Below are 21,608 nucleotides of genomic sequence, written 5' to 3' on the forward strand. Positions count from 1 at the left end.
GTATCGCTATCGGCGCGTCGCTCTCCTTCCCCCCCCCCCCCCCCCCTGCGGCCACACTGTCAACCGCACTTCCAATTCGTCAACCCTGCCCTGCAAGGATAGACCGCTTCTCTGGTTGAAATTTTGTACGATCAATCTAATATAACTAAGATGGATCCACATTCAGAGAGTCTTCAGTCATCATCTCTGCCTATGTTGCCGGATTTAGGTCTAGCAGACAGGGGATCAGAGGTTCAGCTGCCACTCGAGCAGCCTCTGTTCCTGGACTTGGGGATAATTGCGGTCTCATGATTTTGGCTATGAGCATCGCCAGCTCATCCTTTTGCCAGCGGGTAGGGAACCCAAGCCTGGAGGCATAAAATATGTATCCGCGGAGGATAAGCGCATGCTCCACATCTGGCGTCAAGGAAACCTGTGCAGTCATCAGCTGCTCATGTCAATAATGCGGTTTGCCAAGGATGGATATATCTACCTCTTCGCATTTTCTTTTACCATCATGGCACTTCTGGCACGCTATTCTCCCCGGCAGAGTAACGCACCAAAATGTCTCCACATCCAAATCAGGAAGACAGTTCAAGCACGGGATACCGATGATCAATCGGGCCATTTCCAAGGTCATACCGGACGTCCCTAGGATGTTATAGGTCGGAGGGTCATTTTCCGAGGTGGACATCGTGAGCAATAGGGGTTTCGAAGAAGCCACCGCGGTATAGTCAGTGGATAACAACAGCAGTCAAAAACCCACTGCAGAGATGATCAAGGGCAGTTGAAATCAGAAGAGCGCCGTGATCGATCTCGAGTCCTTTGGGAGGGAGAAGCTGAAGAGAGAAGATCCTGGCTCAAAATCGCCTACAAGACCACTCACTTCAGTGGTTCTACTAGAAGTAGAATACTGGACGTCGTAGCAGGAGCTACCCGGCAGCAAGCCGCTTTCCTTTTGCAACTTCAGGTAGGAGGTACCTTCGTTATCCGCCCAGGAAAGAACCGCCGAGTAGACGCCGCTGACTATCTGGACAGGAGGTACAGCCGCCGGTTCACTTTGATCAACGCGGTCAAATTGCTCAGCATAGCTTATTGGAATCGTGGGGCAAAGCGACGTACACACTCCTTACATAGGTAGGTGAATAATATAATATGGCGTGAAGCCGAAGTCGAGGGAGCCCATTCACGCTTTATCGAGCAGCTTAGTACGTCTTCAATACAATAAAAACTTAAGAACTAATAAATCTGGCGTTCCTGATGTTGAGGCTGGGGCTTTGTTATCCTTTGGCATTTGTAGCCTTTTCATCACCCGCAACGCCCACCAGGTTCCCGTACTTTAGAGTGTTCATGGTTGCTGCAAATTGCCCGAAGGAAGGTGAAACCGTAAGAATCATTGCAGACTGACTGTCCGTGGAAGCCGAGAAGTGCTCGCGGAGCACCATTGTCAGTGGGGAGGGACCTAAATGGGATACGGGCTTGATTGAGAGCACGCGCACGGATGACCTCTTTCAAGGCAAGCAGGTCGGTGTTTATCTGTCGACCCTCCTGGCGTTCCTGGGGCGTCATTTTGGTCGCGAATGTTGAGGGTGTGGCCTTTTCATGATAGTATTCGGATCCCGCCAAATCGACAAAGATGGCATCTCTGGTCATGAGATGCGAATACATCGCATGCGTGGGCTTCCGCCTGTTTCATGTACGACTCGAACCTTTCTTTTTCCTTTTCCGCAGCGTCAATGCGCTCCTGATTTGGCGGACGATCTGGATTAGGAACATATTTCCCTTCGGGAGTTTTGATGTAGGCATTTGCATCCTCCTCGAGATAAATATCTGTAGCGCGCTTAGCAACCGGGACGAACTTAGACTCTCGATCAATAATGGCATCGCGCGCATCAAGTAGCGACTTGGTCACAACCTCGAGCTCTACAACCGCATGAGTACGGGAACTTTGGTCATGTACGGTGGATAACCCAATTGCTCTGAGCTTAAGGCCAACTTGCAGCTCACGACGCAAATCCTCGAAACTCCAGCAGTCCCGAACAACGACTGGACGGACTCTGATTTTTCCGCCTTCTAGCACCTCTGTTTCGCCGCGAACATGGACTCGTCCGTCGGGCCCTTCTCGAACATAGCATTCCCGGCAACCATTCAAAACCATTCAGAACGTGAGGAAGAGAGGGTGCAACAACAGCTTCAAAAACATTCTTATTGCCGTCATTGACCTCAAAGATCCGTGAGAAGCACCCTGCACTCTTCCATGAGCGGTCTCGGCTCGACCCTAACTGTGAGATTATCGAAGTTGAGAAGCGTGAATTTTCATGCTGAGCATGAGAGCGTTCAAGTTCCCCGGTCGTCGATTCGCCTGGGCTCATAGGTCGCCATCTCATAAATGCTTGCATCTCCGACTGAATTAATAGAGGCTGAAAGATCTTCGAACAAATGTCTTTTCGCGGAGGCCGGGTGTAGAGCAGTGCGTCTTCGGGACAAAGCACGGTGGACTAGCTGGATTTCCAGTTCGCAAAGCGACAGTTCAACAGACAGCTGCCGTCGACATAACCTGTTTCGTTGTTCACCCCTTGCGGAATACTCCGATTTACAGTGGGATGCCAGCCTCAACCCACATCGTTGGGTGCCTATTTAGCGCGCTGTTGGGCACGAACTCAGAATCCTGATCAAACTCATCCCGCCTCAGTTGCTATTTGCCACATTCCTTGGTGCATATCACCTCCTCTAGGTTTCTCTGTCCTCCATATACATTTGTTCCGTTTCGCGCCAGGCTGATCTGCCGCGCTCCTCGGATTCCGTGATGCGGCAGATAGTTAACCCTCCCCGAGCTTTCATCCTTGACCAGATATCAGTTCGCGATCGCAACATGGAAACTTCTCACATCAAGAGTAAGCATACGTTTAGGGAGTTTATGAAGCTTTATGTCTAGTGGGTATACATAGGTTAAGTTGGAGCTCGAAGCTGTTGCTGGAGGAAGAATTGCGAGTGCAAAGAAACAAGGAGGCAGTCGCTGCCATTATATTAAGTTCCGGGATGCAGACTTTATCGTGAAATATCCGCAAGACCTTGCTATCCTCAAGTTTAACGGGCTAGCTGGTGCCTGCTGGATGAGCAAAGTACACCGATAATATATAAGATCGAGTCAACTCCTTTGCCTGGAAGATTGTAAGGCATGTCATCTCACATCGCAGCCCGGCTGGTCAACCCATCGCCCGAGCGGAATTGGAGCCACGGCAACGAGAGTATTTCTCTCACCTTTAGTCGAAAGGGCTTTCTCAGTTGTTTCTCTCTGCGCGACATGCTCCGAGATTCTGGGAAACCTGAAGCTGGTGATCTGCCGATCCTTTTAATGGGATCTCCGTCTCCTTTTAAGTTTCGAGGAGCTTTGGCCTTCGAGATAGTGCACTTCTGGACAGGAGTGAGATGGTTTTTCTTCAATCAGTAAGCATTAACTTCTCTAAACTATTAAGGGCCGCAAACTCACATTCTCAGATTGGTGAGCATCCTGTGCTGAAAAAAAAGAGGAAAAAGCGAACTACCTAGTTACATATGTATAACCCAGAAATAACTCCATCGCGACAAACGCCGTTGAAGCAAACCATGGATTCATAAACGAAGACCCATATCCATCCTCCAATTAACCCCATCAACGTGAATAAGGAAAATGAACATTTGGGTTGTTATTCAAAGTTTAGGTTTTCCACTCAATGTCAATGCCATCGATGCGAGGGCGAGCTAATAGGCCACAGTTTCATAATCTTCAAAGTCGCTATCACAGTCATCGAGACCAGAGTCCATAAAAAGGACACCGTCGTAATCGGAATCGAATGGGTCGTCAACAGGCCCGGGATGACCGATAGGTCTTAGCCTTGACAATGAAAGCATAATACCTAGCTCTTGCAACTCATCTTCAGGTTCTGAAAAGGGAGACAAAGAATGCCCCGATCCGTTGGGGAATGACGAGTCTCTTGTGGCATCGTCGTTGAAGGAAAACGCTTCGATGGTGCGTGTCAACATTTCCAACTGTTCGGCAGGTCCATAATGGAATCGGGCTCTGAGCTGTCGATTCCTCTCCTCGGCTCTTTTGCGCTTCATGCGTCTAATTTCAAGTTGAGAAAAAATATATGGTTCGTTCGTGAGGGGATCAGTGTGGGCGTAATGGCACTCGTTCGCAAAGTAGCATTGTGGCTGGAAGCTCAACTCGGGCAGGGGCTGAGATGCTGTGTGCCCAGTCTCAAACCTAGTTATAGCTTCGCGCCAGCGTCTAACTTCCTCGTTGAAGTATCGGCAGGGTATTTTCTTTAATCTCGAGAGATAGCCTTGTATGATTTCCTCTTTAACGGGGTTCTTAATTTCTTCCGCACCTTCCAAGTTGTTTTGCCCGCTAGCAGGCTTCTTATCTTGTGTGCTTGCCGAACTATCGGCAATCGGCGGAGTGGGAAATATGGAACTTGGGACGATGAAGGTACTCTTTTTCCTGCATAACGGACAAGTCTTTGTAGTTTTCGAAAGCGCGGCTTGGTCTGTCATGTAATCAGGGTCTTCGGGTTGTTCGTTGCTCGAGGAGGAGCGCCAGCTGCGAATGCAATCTATAAATAGCAGATTAGCTTCATGATGACGATCGATGAATCGAGATTTCCGATCCAAAAGGTAATAACTGATATATGACATTTACATACCCAGGCAGAAAACATGATCACAATGGATCAGAAGCCCATAAGTGACCGGCACCTCCAGACAGATTGCACATGATTCCCGTGGCTGGGCGGGTCCCGTGGAGGGGTAAGCGGGCTCTGGACATCGAGATACCCCTAAAGTAAATCGTTACAGTTATTTTGACTGCCCCATGACGGCACTGGCATGCTTGAGGAACTCATAATGGTTCAGTCTCTCACCTGGTTCTGTGGATTTGGCAGTCCGCGGGCTGTCCTTATCCTTGTCAATCCCCGCGAGAGCTGCGTCATGACGGAAGTAGCATTTGGTGCCCCGATAGCAGTAGCCCTTCTTCCACCAGATACAATCCACCTGGCTGGGAGGAAGGGTCTGGCGACGAGAAGAGCTTCCTTGCTGAAGTGCCATTTGATCTAGCTGCGGCGAAACATGCAGAGACAAGAGATTGATGAGCAGTAACAAATGATGCGAAGTAAATAGGAGTTGAATGATACAATGAGCAGGTAGATGAGCGCATTAGTTAACTAGTTGGTTCACTCCACCAATGACCACATCGCTCTTGGCACCTTAACTCTCAAGCTTGCTCTATGCTTCAGTGTACGGCCAACTTGCCGAATTTATGTACCCTTCAGCACTATTAATAATTGGATCTTGCAGGCACCTTTCTACCCAGATTTAGCCAGAAGGACTTACTGAGATCTGAAAGATCCTTGAAAAGGAAAGCGATTTTCAAGCAAGGCCTCCAATCCGGCAAAACTCCACCGGACGCTCTCTCACCCCTTCGGCCCCTTATTTAGCAATTCAGTCACATCTTTTCCATTTCCGTCTTTGGCTTCAATAACCCCTTAACATGACCCAGCTAAGACATCCCCAATCCAAGCATCCATTGTTGCTCCCTGCTTCGAGAAATAAAATAACATTGTTCTCTAAGCTTGAGAGTATGACACCAACTAGCACTTGGAGACAAGGCCATATCTTCCCCAGAATGGCTTGCACAGAATCCGAATGTAACTATCACATGGGTTTGCAGGACACTTGATTTTATCCAACATACTCCAGATGATATATTCAACTTACTTTTCATAAATAGAACGCCTTCGGTAGTAAGGTCTATGGATAACCGAGAATGGTCGCGTATCGATCGACATTCGAGCCATTGAACAGGACCCAAGTGGCATTGACATCTGACACAGTGAGCTTAGCAGCTCACCTGTGCTAATTTTGGGCCTGAAGCTCCCATCTAGAATAGTGTTCTGGTTTGATTGTGACCCTTATGAATAGTAGGGCTCTTGGCAATCTTTCGCTCCGATCATTGCATAGGAAACACTTCAGTGACATCTGAAATGCTACTGTACTCTCTTCCTCAGCGTGTTATGATGACATGACCTCTCCAATTTCTAGGGAATTTTTGAGCTCAGAAAAGGTCAGGAGGTTGTTATTGCTGCCAAGCACAACAGACATGCCACCCCGTAGGGGAAATTCCATATATTTCCACCTCATGTCCGTTCCCCAGGGATGAAGTCAATTGGGTCGACCTCGAAAGTCTGCATGCTGATGGAGCCTCGTATATAAAGGCATAATCACATCTTTACCTATTCTCCCGTGGATATATCAGAGGAATTCAGGGAGAAGGTGCATGGGCATCCACTTTCCCATAGAACAGTGTAAAGGAAGTCCCTGAGGAGCCAAAGAGGGAACTGAATCTAGCTGGTTGATGAAGTGAAGGGCGCCAGACTCAAGAATTAAGCTTGCTTTGGTACGTCGCCTTCACTAATCATAACTAAACGACCATAATAATTGCACAGGAATGTAGAGAGCTCTTGGCATAAATCCTAGGGCTCACAGGCCTTGACACTACTTCAAGCTGCACTCTTATCACTGTTCAGGCCAGAATCAAATAAATACTGTAGACTTTCTGGTCAGCGTTCCAGCACCAAATGCAACTTTAGATCTCGAGAAACACAAGCCTTTGCACAGGCGACTCCCTCCGGCAAATACGACTGGCCCTTCGGAGGACGGATTCGCAGCATCAGGGTCATTGGACACGATCTCTTGCATTTTCATGACGACATTTGATGTCATTGAGCATTACGGAGTGAGGCTTGGCGTTAGTTAAGTGCTTGACTACGGAGTACAGAGTACTCCGTCCACAGTACCGTCAAAAATGCGAGTAATATCACACTGCACGTGCGGTTTGTTGTGCGCGTGCAGTCGGGAACAAGCAACATCAGTGAACAAATTCTGAATAGTTGACCAAGGTTGCTGTACGGAGTAATTAACCCATAATTAGCTTGGTCCCAGACTTCTTTTGTCCAATTAGGCCTCGGATAGTGGTCCACGTCAGGACACTTCGCTTCATGCCTCAACTACGGACAATGGAGGACCTTGAATCTCGAGCCCTTCGACAGTTTGACAAACTTGTTCAGTGTGGTAGCATAATCTTCAAAGATGCGCCGCCCATCCATGTTCCCGCCCAGCCATTCAATGTAAGGCAAAAAGAGAAAATCAAAAGACATGGCCAAAACCTCTCTTCGGGAAATAGCCAATGTCTCTGCTCCAGCCCTGCCACACAAGATGAACAAGAAAAAAGAGACTGACCATAGTGTAAACGATCATTTGCGACGATTTTACTAGCTTCAATTCCGCATTGCCTCTAGCCTAACGAAGAAGCCACAAGTCGATATCAAGGAGGCCAAGGCGCAGTCCGACAGGCAAAAAGACACTCCCAGTCCGTTCGCTAGGGATCCTCCCGACTTCGTTCTCGAACATGTCGGCGCGGAACACACGTTGCGGTTCAACAAGTTCTGCGTTGTCCGGCCGCAGTTCGTCTTGCACACGAACGAATACAAATCCCAGATCGAACCTCTTTCCGCATCGGACCTGGCGGCCGCATGGAGCGTGCTCTGCAAGTTGGAAAGTCCGTACATAGTTATCTACAACGGTGGAGTCCAGGGAGGTTGGTCGTTGCCGCATCGACATTTGCAATTGCTTCCACGCCCCGCGAGAGATGTCCATGACCTTTTCCCGGATACGTATGGCATTGAGAATGGTGGGTTATTTGTTCGCATACTTTCCCTGTCTTTCGTATTTATTGGATGCGAGGGACGAAAATAAGCCTAATGCGTCGCTCTTCATGAGGTTCAGGCAGAGTTCCCAATATCCCGTTCCAGCACATTGCCAGGAAACTATCTCCATCGCCTGCGGGAAACGATATCTTTTCGATTTACAGGGAACTTCTAGCCGCCGCCGGTGTTGACGAACCTGATTATTCCCATAGCCTGGTTCTGGTGAGAGAGTGGATGATGGTTATACCACGGTCTCGCGCAAGCCAGGAAGGGGTAAAAATCGTGAATGCAGCTGGTATGGTGGGTATGATCTGGATACCGTCAAAAGATGTTCTAGATATATGGCTTCAAAGCGAGGATCCTATGGAGATTCTGGCTCGATTTGGGAAGCCATGGTAGCATACTTCGTATACGTCTTTTCCATCCGCAAAGCCCAGCATTATGTAGAGACTTCAAGATCCTGCTCCATGTTGCTAATGAGGGTCTTCTGAGGAATGAAGTTTTTCGCTTTTCTCCTTGTTCCAAATTTGGAAGATATGATAAATAATCTCAAACAAAGGCTGTGTCAAACAGAAGGCCTACCAACAAGTTTGATGTTAGGTCCAACTCTTGGGACATAAACAACTCGTGTACTCCGTGGCTACCTCACTAGCCCAACTATCTCCAACAAGCACCTGGCACAAATCACTGGAGAGGCACTCGCTTTAAGGCTATCTTCCAAGGCCAAGTAGCATATCTGAAGACAAGTTGTTTGCCTTTGTCTCTTTCTTTGCCCGTTTGATATTGCCTTGTTCCGAGCTAACATCATTACTCGCAACATCTCCATTGTTGCTGTCAAGTACTACATCAAAATTCTTCCCCTTCAACATTACGGACGACCCCATTTCTTGTTTCAAGACACTCATTCCTACTGACGTAAATCTCGATATGTCTACTATCTGAAGGTTGATTCGACAGGTTGGTTTGATATGAGCGAACTGACTAGCTGCAAGTACGTTGTATGTACATCACCTCTTGGCCCCGGTAGAATGGGCGGATTCGGCAAATATCATTGAGATGGGCTTGGAAGGCTCAGAGTACTCAGAAGACTCTATGGAATTAGAAGAGTGATTTCGCTTCTTTCTGGTACCCTTCATCGCATTTGTGCAACTTTTGCTTCAGTGGTTTTGAATGGCTTTGTATGTGTGAGCTATGCTTTGTGACCTATCAATGCCAATTCCCCGGAATTGTACAGGCAATGCCATGACCATAGCCTGGGATACAGCGATATTTACTATCCGCATGTCACAAGACCATACTGCAGTACTCCGTACATAGAATGGCTCCTGTTAGGTAGTTGAGATCCTTAAAGAGCTGTGCCGTTGCTATCGTACATACTGGACATATGCTCTGGCAAGTTCCATCTTTCATGAGCGCTTGGCATCACTCAACATAGCGGGAATTTTCGTCGACCTAGCTAACATGTGTTTATCATCTATATAACTTCAATTGGCCTCCCTTACAATGGTACCCCACACGTGTCTAACATCCTTTGTCCGCTGTACACAAAACACTCAACAAGAAACATCCGCTGTTTCCATTGTTTGCAACACTACTTGTGACAGCGCCCCTGTTGCTGTGAAAATCACTGCAATTTACTCCATAATTAGTGTAGCTGAGTACGGAGTATGGAGGATAACAATTTGTTTAGTACCCCAAGCTCAACATTATATTGCTTATCTTGTTTGTACTTCAGGCGATTCTTGACCCTAATAAGGACACACATCCCTCAGCCTAAGGGCAGTAGCAGCGGCCCTATCATGCAACTAGCCAACACGGTCAGGGGAAAAAAAAAACAAAAAAAAAGGGGGGGAGGGGTGGTGGCACATTCTCTCCAAATTCCTGTCCTCCTGTTTTGAGCGACAGAATTCTACATACGTCCTCGATTCAAGTGCGCTGCTTGGTCGGAGCACTACGGAGTACAGAGGCGCTTTTTTCGCCGTGTAATTCACTCCTAAGCTGTCATTGTGCGGCAGGCAACTTTCAAAACATCCAGTGCATGCGATCTAGCACCCTCCAAGTCCACCTCCACAGGGGCTCTCAAGGCTAGGCCTGATCTGCGGCGGCATTTGGGGGACAAGCATGGCTGAGATGGAGAGATGTGGAGAGCTCTCTGTCAGACAGGTACCTAGACTCCAACCTCCCCAGAAGCGCAAGACCGGGGGTACAGCCCTAACCCTAGCCCTAACCCTAGCCCTGATTCAAGATCGGGGAAAAAGCTCTCGAGGGATGTCGTGTGCAGAAAAGGGAGCTGATTGGATAGTGGACAGATGATCCCAATCTCAACCCCTGGCGCTATACCGCATTAATCCAGAATTTCCACGGTATCGTAGAGTCTGATTCTTGGCGAGGTGCGAGCTAACCCAATCGGGACTCGAGGGGTCGACTGCCCAGCTTCCAGCGCAAGGTTGGCGACAAGCCAGCAGGCATTGCATTGGGGTCACGCACAGCATCGTGGAAGGGAGGGAAAGGTACGGTTACGATCTTGATCATCTGACTGTTGTTCCAAGAGTGTGCTGGACGAAGCGATGCATGACACTCCCCGTGCTGCATGCACCAGCAACAGCCATGGCTGCCAGACCAGGCGGGAGCAGCGCAGGTGTTGGCGCCGTGTTGGGCGTGCACATCGCGGGGCAGACGCTGTATCCGCACTAGCATGGAGGCCGATCATAGGCTGCCAGCTGCCGAACCCGACCTAATAGTCTGGTTAGCCCATTGCCGGCATCTGCTACTAAAAAATAGTGCTTAGCCTGCCTTTCCGACCCCCTTGGGAGAGCTTCTTCTTGCTCTCTGTCTGTCAATCTCGCCGTCGCGATTCGTTTCATTTCGTCTCTCCTTTAAAACACATCATATCTCCGTCTTCGGCCCCATCGCTCCTTTAACGTCGGCCCTTTCTTTCTTCTTTCATTCTTTCTGTCGATTTTCGTTCGATTTTCGAGTATATACGCTCGTTCGCTCCTTGTCGATTCTCTCCCTTGCGATTGCGTCGCTGGCTATAACGAGAATTGCGCCTCCGTCCAAAAAAGCTAAGCGCGAAGGCATTTGTTGCGGTATTGGTGGTGGAGTTTCTTTCCCTTGAAGTTTGTTCGCAAACGGGAGCCGATGAAATCGCACTCCGTTCTCTCGAGAGCTTGGACGCTCATCCTTCTTTTCGCCTCGGTCTCACAGGCCGGACACCGCCACGGTCATGGCCATGGTCACAGCCATATCCATGGCGGTGTTGTGAACGCCCCGAAGGATGGCTTTGGCTTGAAGCATCATCATTTCCACCATCGCGCGGCAACCTCGCCTGTCCAGAAACCACATGGTGTTGCCAGGAGCAAACCGCTCAAGAAACGCGGAGGACAATGCGAGTTTCCGTCCGATGCTGGTCTGGTTGCTGTTACACCCAACGAGGAGAATGCCGGCTGGGCTATGAGCCCTGACCAGCCATGTGAACCCGGAAACTATTGTCCTTATGCTTGTCCACCTGGAATGGTCATGGCCCAGTGGGATCCTAAGGCTACCTCCTACACTTATCCGCAGTCCATGGTACGTATTGCAAATCTTACAGTTATGCTTCACAGGTAATTTCCCTTTTTACTGAGTTTTCCTTAGAATGGCGGTCTCTATTGCGATGACGATGGCAAGATTTCTAAACCATTCCCCAGCAAGCCATACTGTGTCGAGGCATCGGGCCCCGTTGTTGCAAAGAACGATGCTGGCGGTGTCGTGTCGTTTTGCCAGACTGTCCTCCCCGGAAATGAAGCCATGTTGATCCCAACTAGCGTTGACGGCTCTGCCAAGCTTGCGGTCCCTGACCCTGACTACTGGTGTTCTACTGCGGCTCAGTAAGTGTGTTTTGTAGTTTGAAGTCTCTTTTATTGCTCACCGTGTCTACAGTTATTACATCAACCCGCCCGGAAAGGACACCGAGACAGCCTGTGTATGGGGTACAAAGGACCACCCTTGGGGAAATTGGGCACCCTACGTTGCCGGGGCCAACATGGACAGCAAAGGGCAGACATTCCTTAAAATCGGCTGGAATCCAATCTACTTGGAGCCCGAAACTCCTTTCCGTGACGAGAGCCCGTCGTTTGGCGTGAAAATCGAATGTGATGGCGACGGATGCAATGGACTTCCTTGTCAGATTGACCCTGCTAAGAACAGTATCAATGAAGTTACCGGAAGCACCGAAGAGGGCGCAGGTGGAGCTTCCTTCTGTGTCGTGACTGTCCCCAAGGGTGGCAAAGCCAACGTCGTCGTCTTTGAAGCTGGTAAGGGTAGCAATGGAGGATCTGAAGATGATGACGACGACGATGATGATGAAGGTGAGGACGGGGACAAGTACGACGACGACGACGAAGTGCCCGAGACGACCACATCGGCTCCCGAGCCAACGCCAACAACAGATGAGGCGACATCGTCGACTCCCGCCCAAACAACCACAAGCATCGTAAGCTCAACCTCCTCCTCTGAAGAAACAACGTCGACAATCGCTTCGACAACTTCTGCAAAGTCTAGTATTGTAACCGCACATAATTATAAGGCCGTCACCGTCTCACCGCACGTCTTTGTTGAAAACCCGAGTTCGACATTCTTTAGGGCCTCGAACTCGACGACCGCCATTTCATCAGCAACTCTACCCCCGACCGCTTCCTCACCGCCCGTTGGTGGTGCCTCCGCGACCAGCTTATCCATCATGAGTCTGACCGCTAGTTTCATCCTTGTTTCGCTTTTCCTCAGTTTCTAGAAAAGATTTAGGGCGACCGATACTCCAGCAGCTTTCTACCAGCGGTAGATCGGATAAGATCGGCTTCCATCACAACTTTGTTTTACCTATTTGTTAATTCTACACACCCCTTAATTTTTTTTTTTTTTGTTTTTTATTTTTATTTTTATTTTTTTTTTTTCAGCCTTCTCTGTACTCCGTACAGGAACCCCCTTTCACTTCTTATATACTTTCTTTTAACTATATGAGATTCATGTCTGTGTTAGGTGTTTATGATGGATGTTTTATACCTTTGTCTTTGGACTGGCTTATACGATTGAGGGTCACACCCAATGCTTATATATATTTTTTTAACCCAATTTCTGATACCCCCCATTTCTACCTTCTTGTATATATTTTGTAATTTACCTTCCAGATGTTTATGAGATTGATGTTGCCTTCTTTTGAAAAAATTTAAAAGATTGGAAGGTATTTTTTGGTTGTTGAGATTTTTCTATTCGCCTATTCTGTTCTGCTTTGCTGGCTTGGCTACGTTTGTCCGTTGGAAGCTTTGTTTGGAGCAATATATCGGAGTGAAGTGCCCAAATTAAGGGCGAATAAGGCGCGTTCTTTAGGCCCTTATGACCCTTTCTTTTATTTTTTGGCGTATCGACCGTTGTCGAGTCCTTCTTTCGGGAACTATCATATCCTTTTAAAAGTACAACTTTGGAATAAAGATATTTTTTTCGGTTGATAGAAACGAATATCATTATTGCCGCTTCTAACGCATGTAAGTTTTCACTGACAACATGGTGTTGTCTTCCGAGACAGGCACTGACTGCGGCCTGTCCTGATCGTCTCGAGGACCGGCATTGGAATAAATGAACCGATGATCACTCCGGATACATGCCTGGTTTGGCTCCGCTATTTTTTTCATTAACGGCGGCTTGGACAGGCCTCCCAGCGCGACTACTCATATCACACCCTCATCTTGCTGATTTTCTACACCTCTCCACGCCTCAAACACATGTTCCACATTCTCGCCCCTATCCTCTCCGTCCCTCCATCCCCATGCTACGCAGTAATGCCTCGCCAACAACCGCCATTCTTCAATTTCATCTAGCATCTCCAACCTAGCCACTCTTTCCTTCTCCTCCCGACTTACCCACTTCTCCCAGATAAAATCAATATCCGCCGCCCCTTCACCCGTGACGAATCCCGCGGCTCGCAATCGGTCTCTTTGCAGGCCAAGAGTCGCGTATTGGTTCAGAGTCTGGAGGTGTATGCCACGCGCAGCAAGGTTCGTGACCATTGTCTTGCCGAACGGGTCATGCGGACGGATGGGTTCGTAGAGGACCAGCCCTAGGGGCGTTGGTGAGTCAGATTCAGCGGATGGAAGCGTGGTCGCTTGGGGAGAGAATAGGGTCGTGAAGTAAGAAAGGACATTTGAAGCATCGGTTGGAGAAAGGTATACTAGGCAGCATTCGGAAATTATGAGGGTGGGGAGAGTGGTGTCGATTCCTTCGAATCTTGTCTGGCATGATGGTAGGGAGGAGAGGGAGCGGAGGTCGATGGGGTGGATGTGGAGGTATGTGGAATGCAGGGCGTCCCCTTCTTCTGATATTATTATATCTCCGTCTGTATTTGAAGAATGTTTCCGAAGCGTGTTGGAGAGTAATGGAGAGGCCTGGATGGTTCTGATCTTTGCGGCGGTGTTCGTTGGAAAGTCCAATTCGTGGTAGACAAAGGAGTAGTCTTCGCCCGAACCCGGTATTTGTTTCTCGGCCAGTAATCGAAAGACCCGTGTGTCTGACCCTGCTCCGAGTGATATTACCTGTCTTTTTCTTCTCTTACTTTTCGGCTCCGGCTGCGACTCTAGGAAGAATGAGACTAAGGCATCTATAGCGACCGTCCGGACATACGTTCCTACACATAATTCAGTCATTGAGCTCAGTCAGACCAACGCTACCTCCTTCGACAACACATCTATGCAAACCCACTCACCGCGATTAATGATCGGATACCTTCTCCCGGCGCCAGCACCTTGCATCCCACCATTCCCGCTCAACGCCCGCGCAAATGGGTCATCCAAGTATCCCAGCTCAACGGCGCTTAATCTGGAAACACTTGCATCATTGTCCGTTTGTTGAATTACTTTATCTTTTTGCGGGAATCGGCCATGGCGACCACTGGTGTTATCGGTGTGAGCTCCGCGCCCACGGAGACGAGGGCCTCTTCCAGCTCCACCTCGATTTCTCAGGAGGGTGTTTAGGTTCGGGATTTGGGATGCCGACATGGGAATGTGTAGAGAAGCAGTTAAATGTTAGTAGAATATCTGGACGCGTATTCAGTCCTCTTAGGTTTGCCTACCGAGGAAGTGTAGCTGTATCTTGGCCGTGCTTGGGTGCGTCGTCTGCTAAGCTCCTGGACTAAAGCTGCCCCGCAATCCAACTTGGTTACCTAACCAGTTTGTTAATCTTATCAGATCCGATCAGCCCGCTCCCAGTTGTCGGCTGCTCCGTACTTTGCGCTCGTTGCTGCATTACATTTGACATCTCAATTTACGGAATACTGACGTAAAAAAAAATTTAACAGGCAGCTTCATATTGAAATAGCCAAGATCATATACTTCATTCACTAATCTCAAGCCGGTGCATTAGCTTCGCTAAATCTCCCTGTGAAGGGTAGCAGGGGTTGCTTACTGCAGTGATCGCAGGCAATTTGATCAACTGGCAGGGACAGGGTATGTTGAGCCATGGTTAAGGTCTACTTATGGTCAGCTCGAGATGACTGTGATGGAGATGAAGGAGAGAAAGGTATCTGACCGGTAAATTTCTGAAGTCGATGGCGCAGCTCTGTTATCTTTAAGAATCCACTGAACTCGCAAGATCGTTTGATTGTAGAGACGAATCTTTTACCTCAGAGGATGGGTAATTTGGCTCACTTATATATCCGTCCTTCCTCTGGTCTACCTTCTAAGGATGTCCCTCTGCTTTAGCCTCTCGCTGCCTTGTTTCTACTAGGGATCCAATCGCAAGAAAGCAGTTGTCATCCAGCCTCGTTTCTTCTCAACATGGTATAAATGACGGGTTGGATTTCGGTCTGGGACATGAGTTTTTCGTGCTCACCAACGATTTCAAGGGTGGTTGGATCCTAGTTTGTTATTCCCATCATCGCCTTAGGCACGGACCGTCCTGTCAGGCGAATAGAGCGCCTGCCCCTCACTGCGACCGGCTGAAATGCAAGCAGTCCTTCATGGTGACAAGGATTCCTAGTGGCTGCAATATCCATGGCTGCCTTCCGCACCTCCATCCGGAGCATTGCGTAATTAGCAATTCCCCATGGGCCCAGGGAGCGCCAGCGTGTGGGGATTGACAAAGTTATCTGCAAGTTGTGAACATCCACTGCGAGCCAACTACATAGTTCCTTCATTGGATAATTAGCCCTGCCGGATGGATTGACGAATATCCAAATTCGGCAAAAGGGCCTGGTCAAATTTTTTTGGATGGAAGAAAGGAAATCAGATGAGAGCGTAACCATGAATGGTAAGATCCTGAGAACCATTGCTTTTCATTTCCCGATTTCTAACGTCTAATCAGCCGTCATGCTTGTAACACCCATATGACCTCCAAATGCAACCAATCCCCACCCATCTATCCATTTACGAGTAAAGGAAATTGTTCCTGCACAATGGGCAGCTGCTTGAGTTGCTACTCCTAAACCACCGGAACAGACAGTCTGAGTGGAACGTGTTCTTACACGTTGCGCATTTCTTATTCGGCGTTTCCATATTCGTTGAAATGACCGAATAGCAAATTGCACATTCTCCTTGACCTTTCAAAGCGCCCTGGACATTCTTCCGGAAGGCAAGCAAAGCATCGACTAGGTTGCCGTTGGAGAACATGATGACACCTTGAATGGCCAATAGCCAGCTCTTCCATTTCTTGTCGTCGACCGCTACGCGAGAGCCACCGACCACTAGGGCCTGTAGCAGCGGGTATGTAGGCGGCAAAGAAATCGATATCGATGTCGTGGGAGATTCCTCGTCTATTTCGATACTTGCCACGATTTCGGCGGCCTTGTAAGACACTCGAACTTGGAGTGCTTGCTCCTCGTTGGTCCAATCTTGAGCACTGTGCCATTCCATCACACTTCGAAGCGAGTCCTCTATCACCACAGGAGAAATCTGTCCAATATTAGGGCCTGGATCGACGTATGTTCAGACTGACCGGCACTTACATATTTTTGTGTCCACGCCTCCACTGGTCCCTTTACGCGATTTTGACTGTATAACCACCAGTTTTTCGTCAGGTTGGGTAAATATCTCAAGCAGAGGTAATAGATATGAGTTAGCAGCCACTGTATTTCTTTCTCTGGCGATTCCGATTCATCCAACTCGAACGAGCGAACATTAAACTTGGACACATCAACGAGCTTGCCTTGCGCCAACTGTAAGAAGTCAAATGTGAAGTCTAGTAGTGGGTTTAGGCAATTGTTTTTTTTAATATTGGCGGAGTAGCTCTCTTGAACAGGTAAAGACTGATGCAAAATATACGTTAATCGAGAAGAGCTGCAAAGAAAGCGACGAAGAATGCTTACCGAAAAGGCGAAATGGTCAAAAACTGTCTTCCAGCTCAACAGGTAGCAACGAATGCTCATCCAAATGTCATCCTGAATGGAATAATCGGACAGAATACTCGCAGACGGAGCGTCAAGAAGAAGCGAAATTAGCTCATCGGGAAGATTGGCTACAGCATCAGATAAAGCAACATCGAAAGACAGTGCTTCCTGCGATTTAGGGATAATCCGATGCAAAACATCATAGACTGCCCGCTGAACACCTTTACTTTGGATTGAAAGCGTGGCGAACAGGCCGGTCACGTCTTGGACATGGTCAACGTTGATCTGCCTTATTTGGCGGTCAAGAAGATCAATCGTTATGCTCCATGGCATGTCGGGATAGAACGACGGATCTAGGCATGGAATGTTAGCATAGGCTAATGACATTGATGCTAAAACGAATAACTCACCAAATGCAGAGAGGAGTCCGATCAATACTTCCGCAAGGCCCTTTTGCGATTCGGCCCATGCATCTTCAAGGTCGTCATTACCCTCGCCTGTTGCTAGATCTCTAACGCAGGCGAACAGACGGAACGATGCATGTAACGCTGGAAGGTATTCGTCAGACTCCTTGCTGCTTTGCCATAATGACTCGAGGAGCACAAATATATCGGTCCAATGGGACCCATATATCTCTTTAATATGCGGCAATACAGTGGTCAAGATCTTCAGGACTTCCGTTTCCAGCTTCAGGGATAATTGTCCTGATTGCAGGCATGTAATCAGATGTTTCACGAGGAAGACCAATCTTTGAGTTGGGATATTTGCCACGAATTTACCATCCCCCTGCGTTAAAGCGTTAAGAGTAGTTAACTTATGGAGACCTATACGAGTAAGTAGCTTAAAACGGAGAGGTGATATGATAATGATACTGACCTTCAATTTCAGGCAACTCCTCAAGCCCAGTGGCTTGCGCAACGAGGCGGTTGCAGAGATTAGCAACTGTAGGCGAGGCAGTGAGAGATGTTTTAAAGGCTGTGACAACGGCAATCATAATGAAAGGGTTGGAGGAGCTATGGAGTCTCTGCGAAAGCTTTAGAGAAGACTCAGCGAAAGTAGTCTTCCCCAAAGCGTCTCTTTCCGACAAAATCCTAGTGTACATGTCTGCGAGTCGATACACACTAGGCGTATTACCCTGTAGCTCCTCCAATTTGCTCTGCCAAAAGGCGACAACGTTCGTGCTCGCTTGACTGTCTGACAGGGGCATAGAAACATCCAGTGCCAACACCCACTGATTTATAATATGTCTAGCTTCAGAAACAAGACTAGCAAAGATATCCCGGGTTTGTGAAGTGTGCAGAGGTAAGACTCCGGTGGAACCCTCCACATTCAAATCGTCGTCAATTAGTTGAACCACAAGTGGGAGGTACAAGAATAGCGTTGTCTGCAGTTCAGGTTCCATGTCATCCAGCTTGGTTGAATCAAGGATTTTCGTAACATATAGTGCCAGTCGAGCTGCTAAAGTGAGCTGGTTTGAGTCACGAGGCACTGATGAGGGATCGCCTTCTTCGTTTGGTCTTTCTACAAGAAATACTGCGCCACCAAGCGGACTCATTATGGAGAGAGACGGTGGAGGCGGAGTTTGTAGAAATGGCTGCAAGGCGGCTGACCATTGCTGTTCACTGGGAAATAAGCTTGATATACTTAGGCCTCCTTCTTCATGAGTAATCTGCAAGAGATCTTCGGCAATCGTAGCTAACGCGTCGACGCTGTAAAACTATTAAGCAAAAGGCCGGTAGATGTGAACATCCATTAGGTACTTACGATAACGATTCTTTCCCGACATCATTAAAGCTGCTCTGAATGATGTCCACCGTTGGTTTGGACGCAGCTTTCCCTCCGGTTAATGAGGTTATAGTCGACTGAACAGAATCCGCGAGCTGCGCGACTTCTTCGTTATCAGATTCCGAAAGGAATAGCAGTTTAGATATCAGTTTGGAGCCTCCTGGGCCAGTGACAAAAGCCTTGGTTGAATCCATGTTGACGATTTTTGCGAGGGAACGAAGTACTTCAACCACAACGATGTCTACCGACAAGCTCTCCACGAGACGGTTCAAGATACGATTGGCGATTCCGGCGGAGAAAGCATCATTATCAAGGATTACAACAATATCGTCCCAGGCTTCCTTGTCGCCGTTAAGAGCTGGATCGAGTCTCCCCATAGTTAAGGTTTCCAATTGAGGATGGAAATTCAGATCCTCTACAGTGGCGGAAGAAAATAACACTCGCAGCCCTGGCAATGTACCTGCATCCAAGGTTGATGTCTGAAGAGCATCCACTAAATTCTCCAGGGCGAATTGGAATTGTTCATGGTTTCGACATGCAAAGAGAACAGAAACCAATTGATAAGAAGACGGCGACGACACAAGGCTAGGGATATCTTCAGTTAAAAGTGAACGCAGAGCATCTGTGTCTGTTATAAATTGTGGAACTTTTGCAATAGCCTCCTGAATAACTGCCGCGGCACCGTAAGGTTTTCCTTTACGGGACTTCAAAATTTGCAATGCAGTCTGGAATAGATCAAGAGTCGTATCATGGAGAACCTTCGAGACGAACGAGAGATCATCGAGTCCGTTGAGTTTATCCACAACTTGAGATTCCAGGCCAAACAATCGACTGGATTGTAGACATATCGAATTTTGAGAGGTCTGATAATTTTGGGATTGTTCTGGTGCAGATAATTTTATATTTTCAGAGAGCGAGGCGGATAGACCTGCCCACAATTTGCAGATTACATCATGGTCGGTAGATTTGGCAGCGGAAACAACGCATTCCGCACAGAGGCCGGCTGCGGCGTCATCTTGGATGATCCACTTCGACTGGTCCGGTGGAGGGAAAACGTAATGCTCCAGGAGTGGAAAGATACAGCTTTGCATAAAACTCAGGCGACAATCTGGGTCTTCTATCCTCCCAAAAACCCAGAGACTGGTCCGAATATACGAGGACCAGGCAGCGAACAGGTTTGACCGCGGCTCCTCTCTATGTGAAATGCCGTCAAGGAATGCCTCCATGACCGAAGAGGCAGACTCCAATTTGGTCTTCATATCTTGAGACCCTGCAATTATAACCTCTATTGGAATAATCTGAACCAAATCCTGGAGATTCTGCCAAAACAAAGGAGGAGCACCTTGAGAACCCTTTTTAATGTATTGGAGGAGCCGTTTTGAAGCAGCGGTCTTTCCGGAATAGGAAATAGTCCATACTTGGGGGTTGGATCGTGTCAAAGCCAGTAAAACATTCGAGAATGCAGCTGCTGACCCGTATTGGTCGATAGCCAAAGATTTTGAGAGTAGCTGTGCACTTATCGTCTTCCATTCAATATAACTGCTGGCCACAGAAATAGATGTCTGGCATAGCTCGTATAAAGATCGGCGCACAAAAGGATCTTCATGGTGCGAAAATTGCCACAAGGCACGACTCTCAAATACCGTTTGAAGCAGACTGGAATCTTTCTCCAGGTTCTCCGATGATGTTTTGGCTAGGATCGATTTAGCATGGCACTGTGCGGGAGAGGAGTGACTATTCAATACCTAATAACCTATCGAGTATTCGTAGAGCAGTAGCAACTACACGTGCATGCTTCGCCTTCGCCTCATCGGGGCTAACGGTTCGTTCGTCGCTCAGGGTAAGAGGCGTTTGCTGAACAACGGCGTCAACCACAAATTCAAGGATTGCCGATTGGTAAATATTCCAGATAGCCTGTCTCTTTTCTTCGGTAGGGAAAGCACGAAGGATTGAGTCCTGGGCAGCTTTGACAGCTAACTTGTCATTGTCGTATAGGCCTGCGAGCCATGCCCCGATCACTCTTGGGAGAAAGCGGGCTATCGGCTTTCCAGTCGTTGACACTATGTATCCTTGAAGTGTATGAGCAAGCTGACGAACCCTCCGCAATGCATCTATAGAGATGCGAGGATATAATTTAGCCTGGTAGAATGCATTATTATGAATGATACTGTCATCTTCATTACTTTACTAGTAGATGGGAGATAGATAACACACACCCAAGCTTCTAGAAAGCCTTCTTCCGGCCTCACTCCTTGGGTCTCAGAGCCACAGATAAAATCTAGAAGATCTTCCAGGGCTTTTGATTTGGTAATACTGTCTTTCTTCGACAGATTTTTGAACGCAACAACCACCTGTGGTTGGGATATCAATGACAAGTCCGGCGGTTCAAAAATGTAAGATAACGATGAAGGAACAGCTCCTTTGTCTGCACTTGTTTGGGAGAAAGCACCAAACGCCCCGGAGCCAAAGGCGCCAGTGGCAGCTCGGCTGCTTGAAGCCTGAGATTTGAACTTCTTACTCATGACAGCTTGTTTTCTTGCAGTCTCATACCACGAGGCGTGTCAGGTCTAGATATAACAGTGTGGAGGAGAGTTATAGAGAAAAGAAGATATTCCAGAACAATTCCATATCACATTGCTCGAAAAACCACGCCGACGAGGATTCGACGGGGATGTTGGCGCCTAGTATATAAATCAAGCGGAACGTCAGCGGCTCTCCGACGCCCAAAAACGGAAACGGGGGCGATAAGGAAT

The 21,608-nt window shown here is 48.1% G+C and overlaps 7 protein-coding genes across 7 annotated transcripts; 2 read left to right on the plus strand and 5 right to left on the minus strand.

Moving 5' to 3' along the window:
- Positions 1–190: 190 nt before the first annotated feature.
- Positions 191–673, minus strand: CIMG_13704 (uncharacterized protein; the record flags this gene model as incomplete). Its single annotated transcript, XM_001243927.1, has 2 exons — positions 191–412; positions 473–673. The coding sequence occupies 2 exons, from the start codon at positions 671–673 to the stop codon at positions 191–193; spliced, it is 423 nt and encodes a 140-aa protein (XP_001243928.1).
- Positions 674–772: 99 nt separating this feature from the next.
- Positions 773–2,137, minus strand: CIMG_13705 (kinesin family protein; the record flags this gene model as incomplete). The annotated part of the gene is made up of 3 exons (XM_001243928.2): positions 773–1,107; positions 1,305–1,575; positions 1,646–2,137. The coding sequence occupies 3 exons, from the start codon at positions 2,135–2,137 to the stop codon at positions 773–775; spliced, it is 1,098 nt and encodes a 365-aa protein (XP_001243929.2).
- A 426-nt stretch (positions 2,138–2,563) lies between these two features.
- Positions 2,564–5,129, minus strand: CIMG_03372 (uncharacterized protein). The gene is made up of 3 exons (XM_001243930.2): positions 4,881–5,129; positions 4,665–4,796; positions 2,564–4,574 (listed from the first exon to the last, which is right to left on the minus strand). Exons 1-3 carry the CDS (start codon positions 5,062–5,064, stop codon positions 3,721–3,723), a joined length of 1,170 nt encoding a protein of 389 aa, XP_001243931.1. The 5' UTR covers positions 5,065–5,129; the 3' UTR covers positions 2,564–3,720.
- A 1,707-nt stretch (positions 5,130–6,836) lies between these two features.
- On the plus strand, positions 6,837–8,120 carry CIMG_03373 (uncharacterized protein; the record flags this gene model as incomplete). Its single annotated transcript, XM_001243931.2, has 3 exons — positions 6,837–7,142; positions 7,291–7,705; positions 7,801–8,120. Exons 1-3 carry the CDS (start codon positions 7,014–7,016, stop codon positions 8,118–8,120), a joined length of 864 nt encoding a protein of 287 aa, XP_001243932.2. The 5' UTR covers positions 6,837–7,013.
- A 2,082-nt stretch (positions 8,121–10,202) lies between these two features.
- On the plus strand, positions 10,203–12,585 carry CIMG_03374 (SUN domain-containing protein (Adg3)). The gene is made up of 4 exons (XM_001243932.2): positions 10,203–11,291; positions 11,358–11,590; positions 11,643–12,195; positions 12,289–12,585. Exons 1-4 carry the CDS (start codon positions 10,863–10,865, stop codon positions 12,490–12,492), a joined length of 1,419 nt encoding a protein of 472 aa, XP_001243933.2. The 5' UTR covers positions 10,203–10,862; the 3' UTR covers positions 12,493–12,585.
- Positions 12,586–13,083: 498 nt separating this feature from the next.
- On the minus strand, positions 13,084–14,832 carry CIMG_03375 (leucine carboxyl methyltransferase superfamily protein). Its single transcript, XM_001243933.2, has 2 exons — positions 14,455–14,832; positions 13,084–14,376 (listed from the first exon to the last, which is right to left on the minus strand). Exons 1-2 carry the CDS (start codon positions 14,744–14,746, stop codon positions 13,424–13,426), a joined length of 1,245 nt encoding a protein of 414 aa, XP_001243934.2. The 5' UTR covers positions 14,747–14,832; the 3' UTR covers positions 13,084–13,423.
- Positions 14,833–15,996: 1,164 nt separating this feature from the next.
- Positions 15,997–21,496, minus strand: CIMG_03376 (RING zinc finger protein). The gene is made up of 8 exons (XM_001243934.2): positions 21,072–21,496; positions 20,601–20,994; positions 18,835–20,548; positions 17,947–18,779; positions 17,481–17,894; positions 17,050–17,423; positions 16,690–16,989; positions 15,997–16,636 (listed from the first exon to the last, which is right to left on the minus strand). Exons 1-8 carry the CDS (start codon positions 21,375–21,377, stop codon positions 16,112–16,114), a joined length of 4,860 nt encoding a protein of 1,619 aa, XP_001243935.2. The 5' UTR covers positions 21,378–21,496; the 3' UTR covers positions 15,997–16,111.
- Between the last annotated feature and the right edge of the window lie 112 nt (positions 21,497–21,608).

This window comes from Coccidioides immitis (assembly GCF_000149335.2).
Source record: "Coccidioides immitis RS genomic scaffold supercont3.6, whole genome shotgun sequence".
NCBI lineage: Eukaryota > Fungi > Ascomycota > Eurotiomycetes > Onygenales > Onygenaceae > Coccidioides > Coccidioides immitis.

Excerpts from the sequence above, each read along its gene's own strand:
- CIMG_03375 (XM_001243933.2), bottom strand. The coding sequence starts at position 14,746 with ATGTCGGCATCCCAAATCCCGAACCTAAACACCCTCCTGAGAAATCGA. Across the intron at positions 14,377-14,454 it reads GTATCCGATCATTAATCGCG|GAACGTATGTCCGGACGGTC; the intron begins GTGAGTGGGTTT and ends AATTATGTGTAG.
- CIMG_03374 (XM_001243932.2), top strand. The coding sequence starts at position 10,863 with ATGAAATCGCACTCCGTTCTCTCGAGAGCTTGGACGCTCATCCTTCTT. Across the intron at positions 11,591-11,642 it reads TGGTGTTCTACTGCGGCTCA|TTATTACATCAACCCGCCCG; the intron begins GTAAGTGTGTTT and ends CCGTGTCTACAG. Across the intron at positions 12,196-12,288 it reads CCCAAACAACCACAAGCATC|GCCGTCACCGTCTCACCGCA; the intron begins GTAAGCTCAACC and ends CATAATTATAAG.
- CIMG_03376 (XM_001243934.2), bottom strand. The coding sequence starts at position 21,377 with ATGAGTAAGAAGTTCAAATCTCAGGCTTCAAGCAGCCGAGCTGCCACT. Across the intron at positions 20,549-20,600 it reads AATACTCGATAGGTTATTAG|CCAAAACATCATCGGAGAAC; the intron begins GTATTGAATAGT and ends AATCGATCCTAG. Across the intron at positions 17,895-17,946 it reads GGAGTTGCCTGAAATTGAAG|GTCTCCATAAGTTAACTACT; the intron begins GTCAGTATCATT and ends TTACTCGTATAG.
- CIMG_03372 (XM_001243930.2), bottom strand. The coding sequence starts at position 5,064 with ATGGCACTTCAGCAAGGAAGCTCTTCTCGTCGCCAGACCCTTCCTCCC. Across the intron at positions 4,797-4,880 it reads TGCCAAATCCACAGAACCAG|GGGTATCTCGATGTCCAGAG; the intron begins GTGAGAGACTGA and ends GATTTACTTTAG. Across the intron at positions 4,575-4,664 it reads TGATCATGTTTTCTGCCTGG|ATTGCATTCGCAGCTGGCGC; the intron begins GTATGTAAATGT and ends TGCTATTTATAG.